Source organism: Clarias gariepinus, chromosome 17 (genome assembly GCF_024256425.1).
Source record: "Clarias gariepinus isolate MV-2021 ecotype Netherlands chromosome 17, CGAR_prim_01v2, whole genome shotgun sequence".
NCBI classification, from domain to species: domain Eukaryota; kingdom Metazoa; phylum Chordata; class Actinopteri; order Siluriformes; family Clariidae; genus Clarias; species Clarias gariepinus.
In genome coordinates this window covers 26,440,393-26,457,338 of record NC_071116.1, presented here as the reverse complement: position 1 = coordinate 26,457,338, position 16,946 = coordinate 26,440,393, and the positions used below count along the sequence as shown (strand labels likewise).

Below are 16,946 nucleotides of genomic sequence, written 5' to 3'. Positions count from 1 at the left end.
GTCGGTAGACAAGTCTCTTTAGTGTCCTGTGTTTTTAGAACTGTGACCTCAAATGCCTACTTTCTGTAAACTGTTAAGGTCTTAACGACCATTCCACAGGTGCATGATAATTAATTGATTATGGTTAATTGAACATGCAGGGAAAACATTGTTTAAACCCTTTACAATGAAGATTTGTAAAGGTTTCTGGATTTTTACAACATTGTTGAAATACACAGTCCTGAAAAAGAGACGTTTCTTTTTTTGCTGAGTGTGTGTATATATATATATATATATAAAAAAATTAATATCAAGAATAGTAAACAACTAAAGATTTTGGTGGTTAAGTACCCTTTAACAGATTAACAAAAAAATATAAGGATGGAGCTGAACGCTATCTGTGAGTGGGGGGAAATATCATTAATAGAGATAATTTAATTGAAGTTGCATAGTAAAAAAAAAAAAAAATCTGTAAAAATTAAAGCTATGTTTAATAGTGAAAGTAAGAGCATTTCCATACAGTACACACAATTGTCAGGATTGGGACTGAACAGCTGTGTGTGAATAAGAAAAAAACAAATTTTATGTAATATTCACATGAGATTAATATTAATTATCATGGGATTTAGAAATTACCCTCTCATCAGAAAAAAGGCTTTGGTTTGCCATGGAGTATAAAGATTAGACTTTGAAGCAATGCAAAAAGATCATGTGGTTTTATGAGTCTAGATTGAGTCTCATCCAGAGCGATGGGTTCGTCAGGGTAGGGAGGTAAGTGCACGAAGCGATGCACCCATCACGCATAGGGGCCATCTGAAGTTGCTTCAGTTGCTCAGGTCCAGGTTCAACAACGTTATGTGACAATAAAATTAAGTCAGCTGATGACCTGAATGTACTGAATGACCAGGTTATCACATCTATGGAGTTTTTCTTCCCTGGTAATGTTTGTGATTACTGTATATATTTTTAATGTGTAGGTAATCCAAAGCATCATTAATAATAAAACAGCTAAATATACAGGATTCTCCTACTGATAAATATTGTAAGTAAATTTCTTTGTATGAATTACTAATGAGTTAGACAGTAATGATGTGTTTAATTTCTTTATTAAGTACAATAAGTTCCTCATGTATTTCTTCTGTAGGTCTATGAGGTGTAAACACGATGCTCGGCTTATTCCACAGCCATGTCTGTTTCACCTGCTGTGAAGAAATTCCATGATTAATACTTGGAATTAATAAATAAACATCCAGCTTACTAAATTTATGATTATGAGATGATTGATTTTTTACGCATTGTCCTTTACGCTCTCTAGCTCTGTTCCCCTTTCACTGACATAGTCCCAAAATAAACCAGGACAATGCAGGAGATATAAATCAAGACAAGCGATGTGATGTCTCTGAAAGAGCTCTTGGCCTCAATTTCTGGCCCACATTCGCAGCAGCACTGCAGTCTGACGCAGAGGCCCAGCAAAACCAACAAACAGCTTCTCCCACAGTCTCGACCCAAACCACTGAGTCAAAATAGCAAATAGTCTGGGTGCTTAAAATATACCCTTAGACAATGTGTAACACTTTGGTTTTTACACATGAGTGTTTAAATAACTGACCATCAGAATTTCTTTATTGCAAATCCTTAAGGGTTGATATTTAGCTTAAACTAAAAGGTTGAGCAAAAATAAAATGTATACTGCAGAATGTTTTTGTTTTTTTTTGGCCATTTAAAGGGTGAGAAGATGCAAAGAAACAGGAATAAATTTTATTCCGATAAACAGCCATAAATGTCCCCAATTTAAATTCTAATAGCAATCACAACAAACTGGTCAAAATCAGTGTGGGAAATGTATTCATCTCCTCATCTTTATCTAAGACATATTGTACGTACCTGCATGTTTAAGCACCTCAATGTCAAAGCGTTCTGTAAACAGAGTTAACAATTTTATAAAAAAAAAAAAAAGGAATTAAGCATAAATTCATCCTCAACAGAATAAACTGTTTAAAAACATGGCTTACTTATTCTTATTATTCGTATTAATATTATTTAATAGTTGTAGTAACACTGTGTGTATAATATGCATTATCATATACAAAGGATTATTTTATGGATGCCTTATATTTCTTTAGGATGCCTGAGAGTCACGTGGCCCGGGGCCCTTAGGGGCCCTCACACGAGATTTTGCTGCATAGCTCATACATACTTGCACGTATGCACACAAAACTGTAACTAAGAGCTGATTGAGCCGAACAACTTCCGTAAAAACGCACCCTATGGATTTTAACATACTCCTCCTAGGGAATTTATACAATCGCCACCAAACCGAGTCAGCCGTGATAATGCCTTAAACTTACAATGAAATGTGGTTAATAACTTTGTGTGGCCTTATATTCATACATACACACACATTACAAATGTTAACACTCTAACACTTACACAGACACACACACGCACAGGTACAAAATCATACACACAAACATATGTTAACACACAGACACACACCACACATTTAAACACATTTATTTCTTCGTCACACACAGACTAACACACACACACACACACACACACTAACTAGTGTGTGTGTGCGTGTGAGACACGTGAGGGTTACAAAACATCGCCCCGGGGTGGCGATGGCACAGAGTGCTTGGGCCTGTCATCATTGCTTGCAACTATATTTATTATTATTATTATTATTAGATTTAAAAAGGTAATGTTAACACACACCTTTTCCATAACTTCTTCATATTAGTAATGATTGGAACATATTATATATATGATATAATATAAGTAATGATTGGGAAAAAAAAATATATATATATATATATATATATTTTGCTATATAATATGTATCTAGAAATTCCCTACACATTAATCCCGGTCATCAGTTTTGTAGGTTTAGATTAAAGTACAACCTGGTGGATGTAAGTGGTTACTACACATCACTTCCTCACCTTCAGTCTCGTCACTGTCCTCCTGCTCAGCGCTCAGGTCTGAGGAAATAAAGTCACTTTTCAGTGTGCAACATACATCTCACATCACGTACACACAAGACAAAAACAAAAAAACTTATTCAAAACGAAGCGGTGCTCTTACTCAAAGTCTGCACTCGCACCTCTGCTCTCGCTTCAGTTAATTCATCTGTCAATCAGAAGCTCGGGTTACACTGCTATCAGACACAACTACACATTTCAAGCACTCTACTGGGGTGTGACAAAAGCCTGTTCTGACTAATATTATTGATTAGGTGTAGTTAAAAATGTATTCAATTATCTCCCTACTTACAAACTAAATAATTAGCAAAGACATGCCTGATGTTTGTGCTTTAAGTGATCGGTTGAAAGTCAGACAACGGGTAATTTTTAAGACACTGATACAGTCAGGCTTACTGTAAATCTGAAAACTTCAACTGCTGAATACTAGGAGGGTACGGAGTGCTTCTCTTGGACTTAATTTTTTTTTTTACCCGTTTAACCGTATGTAATCAATCTGAGATGAGATTCAGTAGGTCAGAGGTTCAACACAGGAAGGTTTGCGGTGCCTTTGCATTGTTTTACAAAACAATGATAGAGGTTAAATCCCATTGAATCTAAAGGACTAAGAATATTTAAAACAGTTTTTTTGTTTTTATCGAAACATGTTGAAACACCATAGCACAATATATCCATGTGGCTAAAGGTGCATTAGGTTAAATAAAATAGGAATCTAGTTTTAAAATGGGTGATACGAAAGATAATTTTATTGATTAGTACACCAAGTACACCAAGCTCCGCCCCAAAATTTATGATGGCTCAACTACTGTAGAATAAACATTATAACTAGAGTTAGCATCAGCAAAGGATGTAAAGCGGTTTTAGGGGGTTGTCTGCAAAAATGTCTGACACATACGGAAAAGACGTTGTTTTACCTTCAGGCTTCTCCCCTTTTGCACTCTGAGTCTCAGGTTCTTGTGTCATTTCTGTACCAAATAAACGAAGCAGTGGTGATTATTGAAATACTGTTCATGGAATGTCAGATTTAAAATCATATCTCTATGTTGAAGCTCATGTGGTGACTGTGAAGGAGTTTATAGTTCACACTGTCTCACCTTCACTGACTGAGGATGCAGTCGGGTTAAACTTCAGCTCAGGCTGATCTCTCACAGCCTCTGCAGGAAAAACATATTTCACACACCATATTAGTATAATGCATAGCACCTTTCTATCTTTTATCTTACTATCAATTAAATAGCAATAATGCTCTGGCTTTTTGTCTTAGATTGTTTCTTAGACATTAATAGATAACTCACTCCCAAAGCAGTTGTTATGTTCCATTCTTCCCTCTGCAAGACATTGAAGAAATATTTAAATAAGCGAATATCCTTGAAAAAGCATTATACAACTTCTTATTCCACTGCAAAACAATCGATGCCAATTGGTCAAAAGGTATTGATTAATTCTCTGTGTCAAAAGTCCTGACAAAAGTGCTGGCTGTAACAGTATTAATCAGATGCGAGGCGCTAGTGCTTCCCACCAAGCCACCGTGCTGCCACATGTACATGTACTGTAACTGGACAAGAAAACAAAACTTATGTGTTGTTCTTTAATTGTAAATTGCTGTGGCTTCATAACATCACTATCATTTATTATTTTCTTATAACAGCACAGTCACAAAAGTTTTATATCTAACTTTTAACAGTGTTTAAGCAATTACTGTATATATAAATGTATAACTCAGTGATTACCTTCTGATTCTGCTTCAGATTGAGTTCCATCTGATATAAAAAGGATCATAAAGTTCAAATGTTCCAGAGGCATAAAATTCAAGTCAAAGTGTTTTTTTTTTAAGTAGATTTTTAGGCATTGTGATTTTTTTATTTGATTCAATAGCACAAAAAAATTACTGTTTGTACTTTCTTACAGGTTTTAAAGTATGAAAACTTTTTCAAGTTCCTAATGAACATTGAGATGCTGTATAACTTGTGTTGCTGAAAGCGATAATCTTCTTTTCTAGCCAAAGTGCTTCAAACTCAAAAGAAAACGCGTGGAAATATCTGTGGTGTATATATTTAGGAAATTAACTTGCTCAAGGATAGTTCTAGTTTTTAGTAAGATTACAAGTCCTTAGCAATAAAAAATGATTAGTGTGACTTATAAAGACAAAGTGACATTACACTAAAGTGACACCTGTGCACATAGAAATAAATGTTTACACACCATCAGGAGAAAGTAAGGATGAAATAATATACAGTGACGAGCATAAATCAGGGTCCTTCCCTGATAATGTCCAATCATATCTTAAAAATAAAATTAGATAGAAATATGAATCTTGAGTCATCAGATAGACCAATTAATAGAATTAATAATTTTCTTATGTTTAATATAATTTGCAATAAACCATAAGTTTGTAACTAGGACGTCATGTAACTAGCACATTTTCACATTTACGTTAATACGTAAAAAAACGCATAAAAGACATTCACTATCATGACATACCTGATTTCTGGAGATCACTAATCTCCACTGATACAAAAAAAAACAAAAAAAAACAAAGAGAGAGAGAGAATAGATTCATGAATAATGCTTTCTTATTAGACTTGAAATTGTAGCAATAAAAAGAGTGAAGTGGTTTTATGTAGAAGCATTATTACCTCTTTCATCGAACACTTCCTCACTCACAGCAACTTCCAGAGATGCAGAAAAGACTGCAAAAACACAGTTCATCATCATAAAAACATAGTTTTATACATGTAAAAATAAAAATAAATAAATTGTATTTTAGGCACTTTGCAGCCTGTCAATAAAAATGTGTTCCTATTTCTTTAATTTAATTTACATTATTTCATTTAATTTAATATGAAGAAATGAGTGGTGGCTCAAAGGTTTTGCACAGGCCTCCCTTGACCCTGTATATAAAATATTAGACAGTGAGTGAGTGAGTGAGTAAGATAATTTATTGGTAAATTTGTTGTAGAAATGATTTTGAGTGATGTGTCAGTAATAGTGTTTCATTTAATTTCAATTTCAATTTTATTTATATAGCGCTTTTAACAATGGTCATTGTCTCAAAGCAGCTTCACAAAGATGAAAGAAATTAAAAAAAAAATAAAAAATAATAATAATAATAATACTAATAATAAAATATTAATAATAATAATAAATTGTGTGTGTGTGAGAAAAATGTGTCTAGATGATAACGAGATGAATGAATGAAATTTCTCTGATGAGCAAGCCAAGGGTGACGGCGACAGTGGCAAGGAAAATTTATAACATTTACACCAGATTTCGCAAAATTCTCAAATCTGATTGGTCAGAAATTGCTAATGTTTTTTCTCTAATGGTGGCTTTGAGAATAGTGCAGGCTTACAAAGGCACAGCTTTATATACATATACATGTTTATATACGTATATAATGCTATATATAAAGTCAGTCAGTCAGTCAGTCAGTCATCGCCTATACTACTTTATTCTGTACACAGGGTCACAGGGGGCCTGGAGCCTATCCCAGAATTCGTAGGGCACAAGACAGGACAGGGTGGAAGTGGCTTTTTTAAATAATGTAATATTTAAAAGCATTATGTGTTTGCAATTTGTACAGTGTTATTTTGTAAGCATATTCTTTATATGTGTACAGCACGTAGACTTAGTTTGTCCTGAAGTTCTGTTCTGCCTGTTTGAAACCACTATTTCTTTAATGTCAATTACAACCATGGAAAACTTATTCTTTTCGAAGGCTAGAGTTATGTTTAATCTGAACCTTATGGCTAAAAAGATGAAGCAAACAGCAAACATGAACTTCTAAGGAATCAAAGCATCAAAGATGCTTCACATAAATGGATTAAAATTGGCTTTAGCTGATGTGTAAAAGCATTTCTTTTCCCAGGAGATGTTTAACGTTTATGAAAGGATTCTCCAGTGTCAATACTATGTAACAATCAGAGATACAAGGGAGAAAGAGAGAGAGAGAGAGAGAGAGAGAGTGAGCTGATGAGGGAATGATTGTTTAGAGCTGCTATAACATGAAATGGGAATAACGGTGCCTTTTCTCTATTGCACAGCATAAAAATAATAAGTACATCATTCCTTATAAACAGTTGTAATCACTAAAGTATTGCTGTGATATACAAGGAATCAAACTATGTTTTACTGGCGGAAAATTAATTCATAATTTGAATCTTGTCTGTGCTAACTTTTTTTTTTCACAAGTTACTTTTTACACGTGTCTTTGTACATAGATGCTTATATAAAACCTGAAACTTAATCTTTCTATACCTTACCATCATCAAAGCTCATTAATCATTTATTAAGAGACCCAAATAGCTGTAAATCAGTGAGCCGGTATAATTTCTTACCATGCTGACACCCGGCGAGTGCCACTAAGAGCAGGACAGGAACAGCGGCTCTCATCTTGGGGAGGATCAGATCAGGATGAAGGATAATGATGATTTCTGTTGTTGTTAGATCTCTGTATCGCTCAGTCAGGGTTATTATAGTACCCCTGGGCATCACATGCTCGGTGTGAACAGACGGCACGTCCTGCTCTACCTGCCACAAGCACAAAGCGGCATTATCACAGCACTGAACGAGCAGCATTGTCCTGGTCAGATGTCTCGCAGTGGTGCAGGCCGGAGACTGGTATCCAAAGAGGGACGGAGAGAGGGATGTTTTGGAAGACACAGTGCCAAAGGGCTAGGTCTTTTCCTTTCTGTAGTGAATGACTGAACACTCTTAAGCGATTAATATTGATGAGGGGTTAAGAGGATGGAGATAACAAGCTCTGTTTCAGTTAACACAATGCTGATGTCATTGAAGCTGAAGTGGAAACATTTATCATGCTTATGTAAAAATTTCTGATACAGAATAAAAGCCCATTAAAGCTAATTTAATTTATATTTAAATATTAAATTATTTTGGCAGGGGTGACTTTAAATATTTTTAAAATATTAGCACCCTTATTGTATAATTAGAAAATATTAAAGCAGTGCAGACCATATGTAAGATAATATAAAATAAATATTCTGATACACAGTACAATAAGTTTAGAAAAATAGTTTTAAATATTGGGTTGATACTTGGTTTAAAATATGTGAAAAACTATGTTATGAAAAACTACTACGAACTTATTATTTCTTTTTACTGTATAAATCTTTTGGAAATCATACTATATGTACTAAAATCAATTTGACTATAATAAACAATAAACAAAGTTAACATAGGCCTCAAAGAAAGTTCCTCCAAAGTGTGTGCTAATATTCCAGCTGATATTTCTCAGATAATACATTTTTCCATTCCTCAGTGTTCCACTTTCACGCCTCCTCCTAATGCACCATATTAGTGAACAACAAATATAGATGGGGGGGGGGGGGGGGGGGGGGGATTGGTTGCTATATATTGTTAAACATTCTTTTGTGTGGCAATTCATGAATCCCTCTATAACTCATTTTTTTTAGTTAATTTTTTATTCAAATATAGCATGTTCGCATTCGTGGTGGTAAAACATCACCATATTTCTATAATTCTGCAGGTGATAAACTCTAAACTGTTCACACACTGAGGCATTAGAATTAATTCTGTTTCTTAATTATCAAATTTTTTGCCAAGTTTGTTTAGAAATAATTATGTAAACTATTATTTCATAACTATTCTGTAAAATTTATATTTTTGACATTTACACTCCTATTTTTTAAGTTATTTTTGGAAGGGAAAACTAACAAATGGAACGAACTAGGCTTAAAAATAAATGTTGTTGTTTGTTTGCTGAAGCTTTAAAGTTTTATAGCTTAGAAGTTATGACAACATTTTTCAACTGTGTTAAGGTTTCAAATTTTAAAATCAGAAAAATTATGTTGAACTGAAATGTATAAAATTGTGATACTTGCAGAATCTCAATACAAATCAACCTAGCAACTAGGTATCCTGATAATATTGTATCGGCTGGTCCCTGGTGAGTCCCAGCCCTATCTACAAGTTGTGCAACAGTGCAGTGTAACAAACTGGCCAGGCCATTTAAATGTACATACGGGTTTAACTGTAGATTTCTAAACAAAAACAATCTCTTATACACCATCAACTGCTGTTAATGTTTTATTGTGCGCAAACATTTTAAACATCAAACCTTTTCTGATGAAGTGTATTATAAAAAAGAAACACATTTTAGGTGCCTTAGTTCAGTTCAGTAAAAAACAAATGGACACATGGACCATTAAATGAAATTTTTAGTTAGTATCTGTTATTGCATTATATAATAGAAAAATATTCCGAATATCGTTTTAGAAATTTGCAAAACGTTCCAGTATGATTGGAAATTTTTACAAGGAATCTCACATGATTTTAACATTTAGTTTAGTCTAAAGTCTTGTTTTCCTTTATTATAAAAACCAACACTCCAAGTCAGGGGTCATGCTAAACTTTCTCTCTGCAATACACTCGGAGAAAAGCAGCTCGATTTTGCATGCAATCCCGTCTATTATACAGTACACACACACACACACACACACACATATATATAAAAAACTGCGTGGTATAATACTTTTAATGACAATGACACTTTTTGTGGACCTCCACACAAGCAAGGTAGTTCCTGTTATTGCTCAAGTCATTAATTTTACATTAGCTACCACTATAGAAACATTACAAGAGGGTAATTTGCCTTCAAAGGGAAATAGAGATGTTATAGAAATGAAAAATCAACCAAACCATTTCTAACCAATCAGGTTCAAGAATGCAACACCTGGTAGATCTCCGAAAGTATACTTACAACATACTTATATTAATAAATGTATTAAAAACAGATGTTCATCAGTACTGCAGTTTATTCTAGCATAGGTGATGTACTGGATCAGTGAATAGCTAACAGGAAAATTTTTGAAAAATACATTAAGAAGATTAAAGTGTCATTTGACCACTAGCTGATGTAGTAGTTAAAACTGAATCTATTTAATTGTGTTAAACCCTGACTTAGTTTTTTAGGTTTAAAGGTAAAGTTAATTTAGATGAACTGGAAAATGAATGGTTTTAATGCTTATACACTATTCTGAAGTTTACATGCTTTTTAAAATTTTTTTTACATGAAAATAAATCACTCGCAGTGCTGCTTAACAACATACTAACTTTTATAAAGTGATAATGTACAGACTTCAGAAAAAGAAGGAAAATGCTCAGTCTGGTATTCTGTATTATGCTGCATTCGACTGAGACTGAACTCATGACACACGACAAAATTAAGAAAAGTGAACTCTGGATAGCCTCCTGAACTGTAAGCTCAGCAGGTGACGTCAAATCAACAGTGGTTGCTCGCAGCATCAACAGTAAGCAAAGTGGCACTTCTTTTCTTTAAATGAATTATACCACCTCTACAGGGACGTGTTTTATATCAATCAACATAAAAAGGGAGTATTTGATTATTAAAAAATAAATAAATATTGGGTCTGAAATAAAAACAACCAAAAAAAAAAAAATTCTTTCACATCCTTTCAGTAATTCAGAACCAAAATGATCCTGCTGGGTAACATCTGGTAAGATAATTATCTTTACCAAACCAGAGCAATTGAAAGAATTTTTACGGAACCAGTGGAATACAAGTTCAAGCACTTAACAGCTCTTCTCTTTAAAACACTTCTCTTGTAATAGGAAGGCACCTAAAAGTTGTCCTCAATTCATGTAGACAACTTCCAAATTCACCTGACAATGTTGTAAGAAACAACTAAAATTAGAATGAAAATGTGAGCTGCCATAAAAATTATTCGTATGATCTTTGTACTAAAATTAAAAACACCACATGAGCAGTTCACTCAAACAGCCAGTGCATTGTTGATTTCCTGATTGTTATTAGTAAATGCATCTCTCGCTCCTCTACAGCTCCCCCCGGAGGCGAGCATGAAGATCCTCCTGATCCACCTTCGATGTGTGTCCGTGCCAGCGGTGGTTGGCGAGCAGTGCTATGTTTCGTGCTGAAATGGCGCTCATCTCCATCGCTGATGCGGCCCACTCGATAGGGCTGAGGTAGTAGAGGTTCTGATGGAAGATGAAAGGTGGGGCGCGACGCTCTGGCGCTCTGTATGATGGATACGCCAGCCAGCGCTTCTCCACCACACTCTCTCGTGAAACGAAGAGCGTCTTCAGCTGTTCCTCGGTCAGGGGCTTAGAAGAAAAAACCTTCCAGACGGTTTTCTGGCTGCCCGGAGGTCGCGAGTAACCTGGAGTGATGTGGACAGGATCCAAGGAGCTCAAACTGGCAAAGCCCAATTTCTCATCATCTGTTGTGAAAACGTCAGAGATGAGAAACTCGCTCGGTTTCCGTCTGGTGTCCAGGTGGGAGACGTTGAGACGCCCGTGGACTAGCGTGCTTACAGTCTGGTGGTAGCTTCCAGCAAAGTTTGAAGGCAGGGAAGGAGAGAAACCAGAGAAACTGATATCGGTCAAACCCTGGTGGAGGGGTGTGGCCAAAACCACAATGTCATAAAGGGAGTGGGCGGGGCCAGAATCCGCATCGTAGTTCACCTCGTAAAAGGTTGAGATGGTGCCTGATTGTTGACACAAAAAAAGGACAAGCGGGGACAAAGTCAGGGTGATTTACAGTATATCTGAATATAGAGTTGTTTGCAATAGTTTGTACGCCCTCAAGATGAATGTAAGAACATATTTAATTTAAAGGAAATATGATATGCTTTTGCAGAGGATCATTAACAGCTTACATTTTTGGTACTTGTGATAAAATCAATTATCGAAATCAATGAAGCTCAGGATGACAAATGTTTTCCTACTATGACTAAAATATGTCAATATATTTTACACCAGTTATTCACATCTAAAGCTCGTTCAGTCACCGGTCACCTGTATTAAACATGGATTTTTTCTTATCTGATAAAAAAACTAAATAAATCTGTACCGCTTTTATGGGGCCTTGTTTTGAGAGCGATGTTGGTCACACGTGCCTGAATGAGGTTTGCTTTGCTGTGATACAGAAGCCCGGAACAGACTCTCTTATTACCTCCATCCACAGCCCACAGGTCTGAGTCAGCCCCCGCCAGTGAAAAGGAACCTGCACAGGAGAACTCTGGGATATTATTGCGTATATATTTGTTCTTCTCAACTCATATTATGAAGTTATACATAATAATTAACTCTGTGTTTAGCTTTAAGGGTTCTCGTCTAATGCTGAAACATACTGTACATGTAAAAATGTTGAGGTTTGCGCAGACATACCGACAAAGGCATGCAGGCGAACACTCTGACCGTAATTAAAACTCGATATTGGCGTGACGATTTCATTAATGAAGGTCTGAGAGAAGCCGTGAGCGAGCATGGCCTCTTCTAAAGTCTGGTTAAGCAGACCGAGAAACTCGTCACCGCCCATGGCATGAAGCAATCGCTCAACACTCGTGAAGGAGTAGCTGAACTGCTGGTACTGATAAATCCTGTTGTATGAAGAGAACAGTTTAGGAAGACAAAGTCCTAAAGGAACACTGGCAGCATTATGTCATACTGTGGATGAGAATGCTTCACCTCATGAACTTGTCCAGAATCCCCTCCACCCACATTTTCATGCGAAGCGAGTTGAAGCCGTAGTTCCACAGCATGCGCAGGAAGTTCACGATAAACCAGTCACTCTCCTCGTATATTATCTCCTTCCCATCAAAGATTGCTGTCTTGGAAGGAACATCAGCACGAGCTGACAGACCTGGCAGAAGACCAAAAAAACTTTACAATCATTAACAAAAAAGAAGAGATGGTGTGTTCCATAACCAGTTACTGAAATTATGTATTTCAGATACTTGAATAAAACATCTTGACAGCAACACTTGTGATTAGTAATGAGTAAATAAGATTCCATTTCAAGAATCTTTGAAATCTTTGAATATCTGTACATATTTGATACAAAAACCAGCAGGCGTCACTGTAATGTGCAAGTTGCAGTACTTTCTGATAAACATGCGGCAGTTTGGGAAACAAGCTGGACATTTCTGTGGCTAAACGCTGAAAAACCAACTCAACACCAACAGGGACAGCTACGTCCTCAACATAAAGGAAGATGCAAAGCTATTTCAGACAATTTCATAACCTAACCTATAACCTATTCATAAGCTATTTCATGACCTTGCTGTGTCCTTGACCTGTATAGATCGAGACCAAAATCTAGTCAGTTACTTTCGCTGCTTAAAATTATAACTCCATATAAATCCTACAAACATTTAATCACTTGTTTTGACATGTCTGACTAATGACAATCTGACAGACAGACAGACAGACTGACAAATGGATTCACCAGTGCCAAAAAGTTTTCCAAAACCAGACAACGTCCATAAACATGAAGGTGCAAGTACCGCCACGGTATAACAAACAGGAAGGAAGCTATCAGACCGTAAACATGTTTGTTTCAATTCCAAATTCAATTCTGCCGTTTGCAGTATTAAAAGAGGAGTCAGCAAGAGTGGAGAAAGATTCTTTCGAATCCTTCCTTTAAAAGGGCCACCGCAAAACTATGGATGTTTGCCGAATACCATTCTTTGAAACATCATAAAGTGCAAACACCCCCTGTTGCTGATCAGATGGAATTGTATTCCTGTAGTATTGTTTGAAATAATCTGCATCTTTTTTAATTTTTACCATTTACAGAGCCAGGGCTTTGTTTCTGCGTACAAAATTTCAAAATTTATTTTTTTTGCATTCTAGCTGTATAATTAATTTTAGTTTCCCATCTGATAACAAGCTCCTGTATTCCGTTATTAAAAATGTTTTAGCCATGAATGCACCGCTGACATCACTTCTTCATCAGTAGGTAAAGTAAACCTTCACCCTCGTAGAGCTGCTTTCAGGGAACCAAACAGGTGAAAGTCAGATGAACTGAGATCAGAACTATACGGGAGATGCCTTAACAATTAAAAATGAAGTTTTTGCAGCGTGTTGACAGTGTGGGCAGAAATGTGTGGACGTGTATCATCATGCAAGATCATAATACAGGCTTGTAGTCATAAATCCATGTCTCATCACAAGTAATCACACTCTTTAAGAAACTTACACCTTCCTTAGAGTAGTGTTAATTTTGTCAGCTATTTTCTATTTTAGTCTTAGTCCTGGGATAAATGTCCCTGTTTTTATCATATTAAGTCAGTCAAGTTTTAGTCGACTAAAAGTCTGGCCATTTTAATCTAGTTTTAGTCAGAGGAACCTTTAAGTATTTTAGTCTAGTTTTAGTCAATGAAAACGTAACATTTTAGCGATAAGATTATTACTCAACAAAACATTTGGACGTTTGATGACGTATAATTTTATAATTGAACATAATTCAAAGTAATTTTGATCTTATGACATGAAATTTTTTATTATTTATGTAATTCCTATTGGTACTAAGGAATATTGTCTAAATGACACAGAAATGTCCTTTTCACTTTCACAAAGTTACACACCTAGCTATGGGACTTTCTCAACCACAGTGGTTTTGAAGGGGAAGGCGACATGCTGTTAACCTAGCACACATTTAATGCAGAACATCTTTTCTTAACAAAAGATTATTCAGTAGTAAAATGTAATGTAATGCATGTTGATTACTTTTTTCTAATGCTTCATTAATGAAACTGATAAACTGTTGTTCCAAGATGTATTTTTAAGGTAGTTGTAGGATCATAAAGATATTTTTCAAATTAAGTGCAAGTCATTTACCTACAATTTTGCTGTTTTTTTTTCTTTTTAATATTCACTTTCTTCAGATGCAGTGAGCCCAAATATAGCCCAAGTGCTACAGACTCCGAGACTGAGGTAGCAACGGCGGAACATCTAAAACATGCTCCAGGAAGAGCTGCGGGTGGCGGATATAAGAAATGAGCCATTAACAGCAATAATTCGAGTGTTCTTGTTCATGTTCAACTGATGTAAAACTGTTACTCTGTTACTATTTGTATTTGTGTGTGTATGCGCATATATATATATATATATATATATATATAAAAAATACACACAAATACTTAATTATATATATTTATATGTATATATAGATTTTTTTATATAAAAATATATTTTTCCTTATTTGTTTAATAAAAAATGTTTTGTAATGTAAACGTCGATTAAACGTTTTATAGACGTTGAGGTCTGAGGAATGATTTTGGACTTTTTTATGTGCATTTTACAATAGGGACTTTTATATGCAGGCTCATAAGTACACTGACATTACGCAGCAACACATCTTAAAAACATTAAGACGGCACATTAGACATCTAGAAAAGACGTTGATAAGTTGTCGAATTCACGCCAAGTTAACGCCAAAGATGTGCGTTTAACTTTCATTTTTCAACCATAACTGGACGCGTCGGATGGACGTCATTTCAACGGTCAATAAACGTCCAAATGTTTTCGGTGTTTGAACCAAATCTTTATAGTCAGTTGTTACCACGTGAAGGATTTTTCAAGGGCACAACACCAAAAAGAAAGTCTGTGTGTGTATAAATGGGTTTGTAATTAAACTCAAACTTGCCTAATTTATCCACAAAGTGCTTCATGTGCAAATTAAGCGGGTGTAAAATACAGCCTCCAATTTCATAATCTTGTCCATCGATGTTCTCTGTAGCGAGACGTCCTCCAACAGTGCCTGCTTCGTACACATCGATCTTGACATTGGGTCCAAACTCCTGCCTGAGAAAATAAGCTGCTGCTGTTCCTCCGATTCCAGCTCCAACGATGGCTACAAAGAGTAAAGCAAAGGACAAAAGTATGGAAACAAACATCGAACAAAAAAGATACCTGGACTGATTGTTTATTAATTGATCTAAGATTAAAGGCTTCATGGTGTGAAGTATATTGAAGAGATAGAAGAAACAGGAAAATGAAGGATTAGGATCACTCTGCACAAACAAGCAAGGGGGGGAGGCTTACCGATGTTCTTTGGTGGATCTCGTCGATCAGTTGCAGAGGCGAGACCTCGGGGTCCAACCTGGCAAAGCCAGAGGAACAGAAGAGCCTTGAACGACAGGGTTCTTATAGACATGATGAGGGTTTAGATCTTAACAGGTTCAGACATCTGAAAAACAGGTGCAAATCAGTTTATTTTACTACAACGTGAACTCCTGGACAATTCAAAGAAATGTTTTCTAGAAAAAAACTAAGAACAAAAAAAAAAAATCAACACAATTTGCATCGTAACTATATCAAAGTTCTGTATGTCAAAGATCAACCAACATTGTGGCTGCAGAAAACAACACACAAATACACTGCTTTCATATTGTATGCACTTTACCAAAATGCTGCTTCTTCTGTTTCAGCCAACATTTAAAGACTAAAGCATATAATTAAAGCAGAAATTTAAAGCAGAATTTAAATTTCCCAAGTTCCCACATCTGCATTCAGACAAGCTAGTAGTAACTAAATAACTAACCAAATTAAACTTACCTAATAACTACCTCTAAAGCAAAAATATTTATAGTCTTGCACTTGGTACTTCCAGGAACGAACTGATTAATCGTTTTTACAGGTTAGCTGTGTAGTTTATTTTTAGCGTCTGCATTTAAAAGGCCCGCCTCTCTTCTCTATGATTGCCTGATCGTTCTCAATAACTGCACTATAAATGGATAGCTGTTCATAGTCCGACTGCTGAATAACCAATCGCAGTGCAAGAGATAGATTCGCTCAGTGTACGTTTTAAATCGTGAATTTTTGTATTTTTATTTATATTTTTCTGAGGTTATTTTCCTTTATAGAATAAGAACCGTATATGTTATGCAGTATGTATACGTTTTCAGTATCACTGAACGATGTGCGTCACATTCCAGTCCAGCTGGAGGCGGAAAGGCATGAAAAAAACAAACAAACGCCGACGAAGAAGAAAGCAAAAGGCGGAAGTAATATATTTAAACGTTAAACCCGGGACCTGCAAATGAAAATAAGGATTTACGAAGCGAGATCCAAAGAAAAAATTATCTGCCGGAGCATCAGTGCATTATTATTAATATTCTTTTGTTGCGTGGTTTTTGAGTCAGATTTTGATAACTGACGATATTTCATCCCTGTTGG

General features: G+C 35.6%; 2 protein-coding genes across 2 annotated transcripts; both read right to left on the bottom strand.

The window, feature by feature from the left end:
• Positions 1-1,066: 1,066 nt before the first annotated feature.
• On the bottom strand, positions 1,067-7,541 carry LOC128545513 (uncharacterized). The gene is made up of 11 exons (XM_053515824.1): positions 7,301-7,541; positions 5,600-5,653; positions 5,445-5,471; positions 4,694-4,723; positions 4,259-4,291; positions 4,058-4,117; positions 3,878-3,928; positions 3,067-3,111; positions 2,925-2,963; positions 1,864-1,896; positions 1,067-1,178 (listed from the first exon to the last, which is right to left on the bottom strand). Exons 1-11 carry the CDS (start codon positions 7,539-7,541, stop codon positions 1,153-1,155), a joined length of 639 nt encoding a protein of 212 aa, XP_053371799.1. The 3' UTR covers positions 1,067-1,152.
• Positions 7,542-9,462: 1,921 nt separating this feature from the next.
• Positions 9,463-16,479, bottom strand: LOC128545593 (prenylcysteine oxidase 1-like). The gene is made up of 7 exons (XM_053516039.1): positions 16,326-16,479; positions 15,813-15,957; positions 15,415-15,621; positions 12,453-12,627; positions 12,153-12,364; positions 11,836-11,988; positions 9,463-11,470 (listed from the first exon to the last, which is right to left on the bottom strand). The coding sequence occupies exons 2-7, from the start codon at positions 15,922-15,924 to the stop codon at positions 10,800-10,802; spliced, it is 1,530 nt and encodes a 509-aa protein (XP_053372014.1). The 5' UTR covers positions 15,925-15,957; positions 16,326-16,479; the 3' UTR covers positions 9,463-10,799.
• Positions 16,480-16,946: the final 467 nt, after the last annotated feature.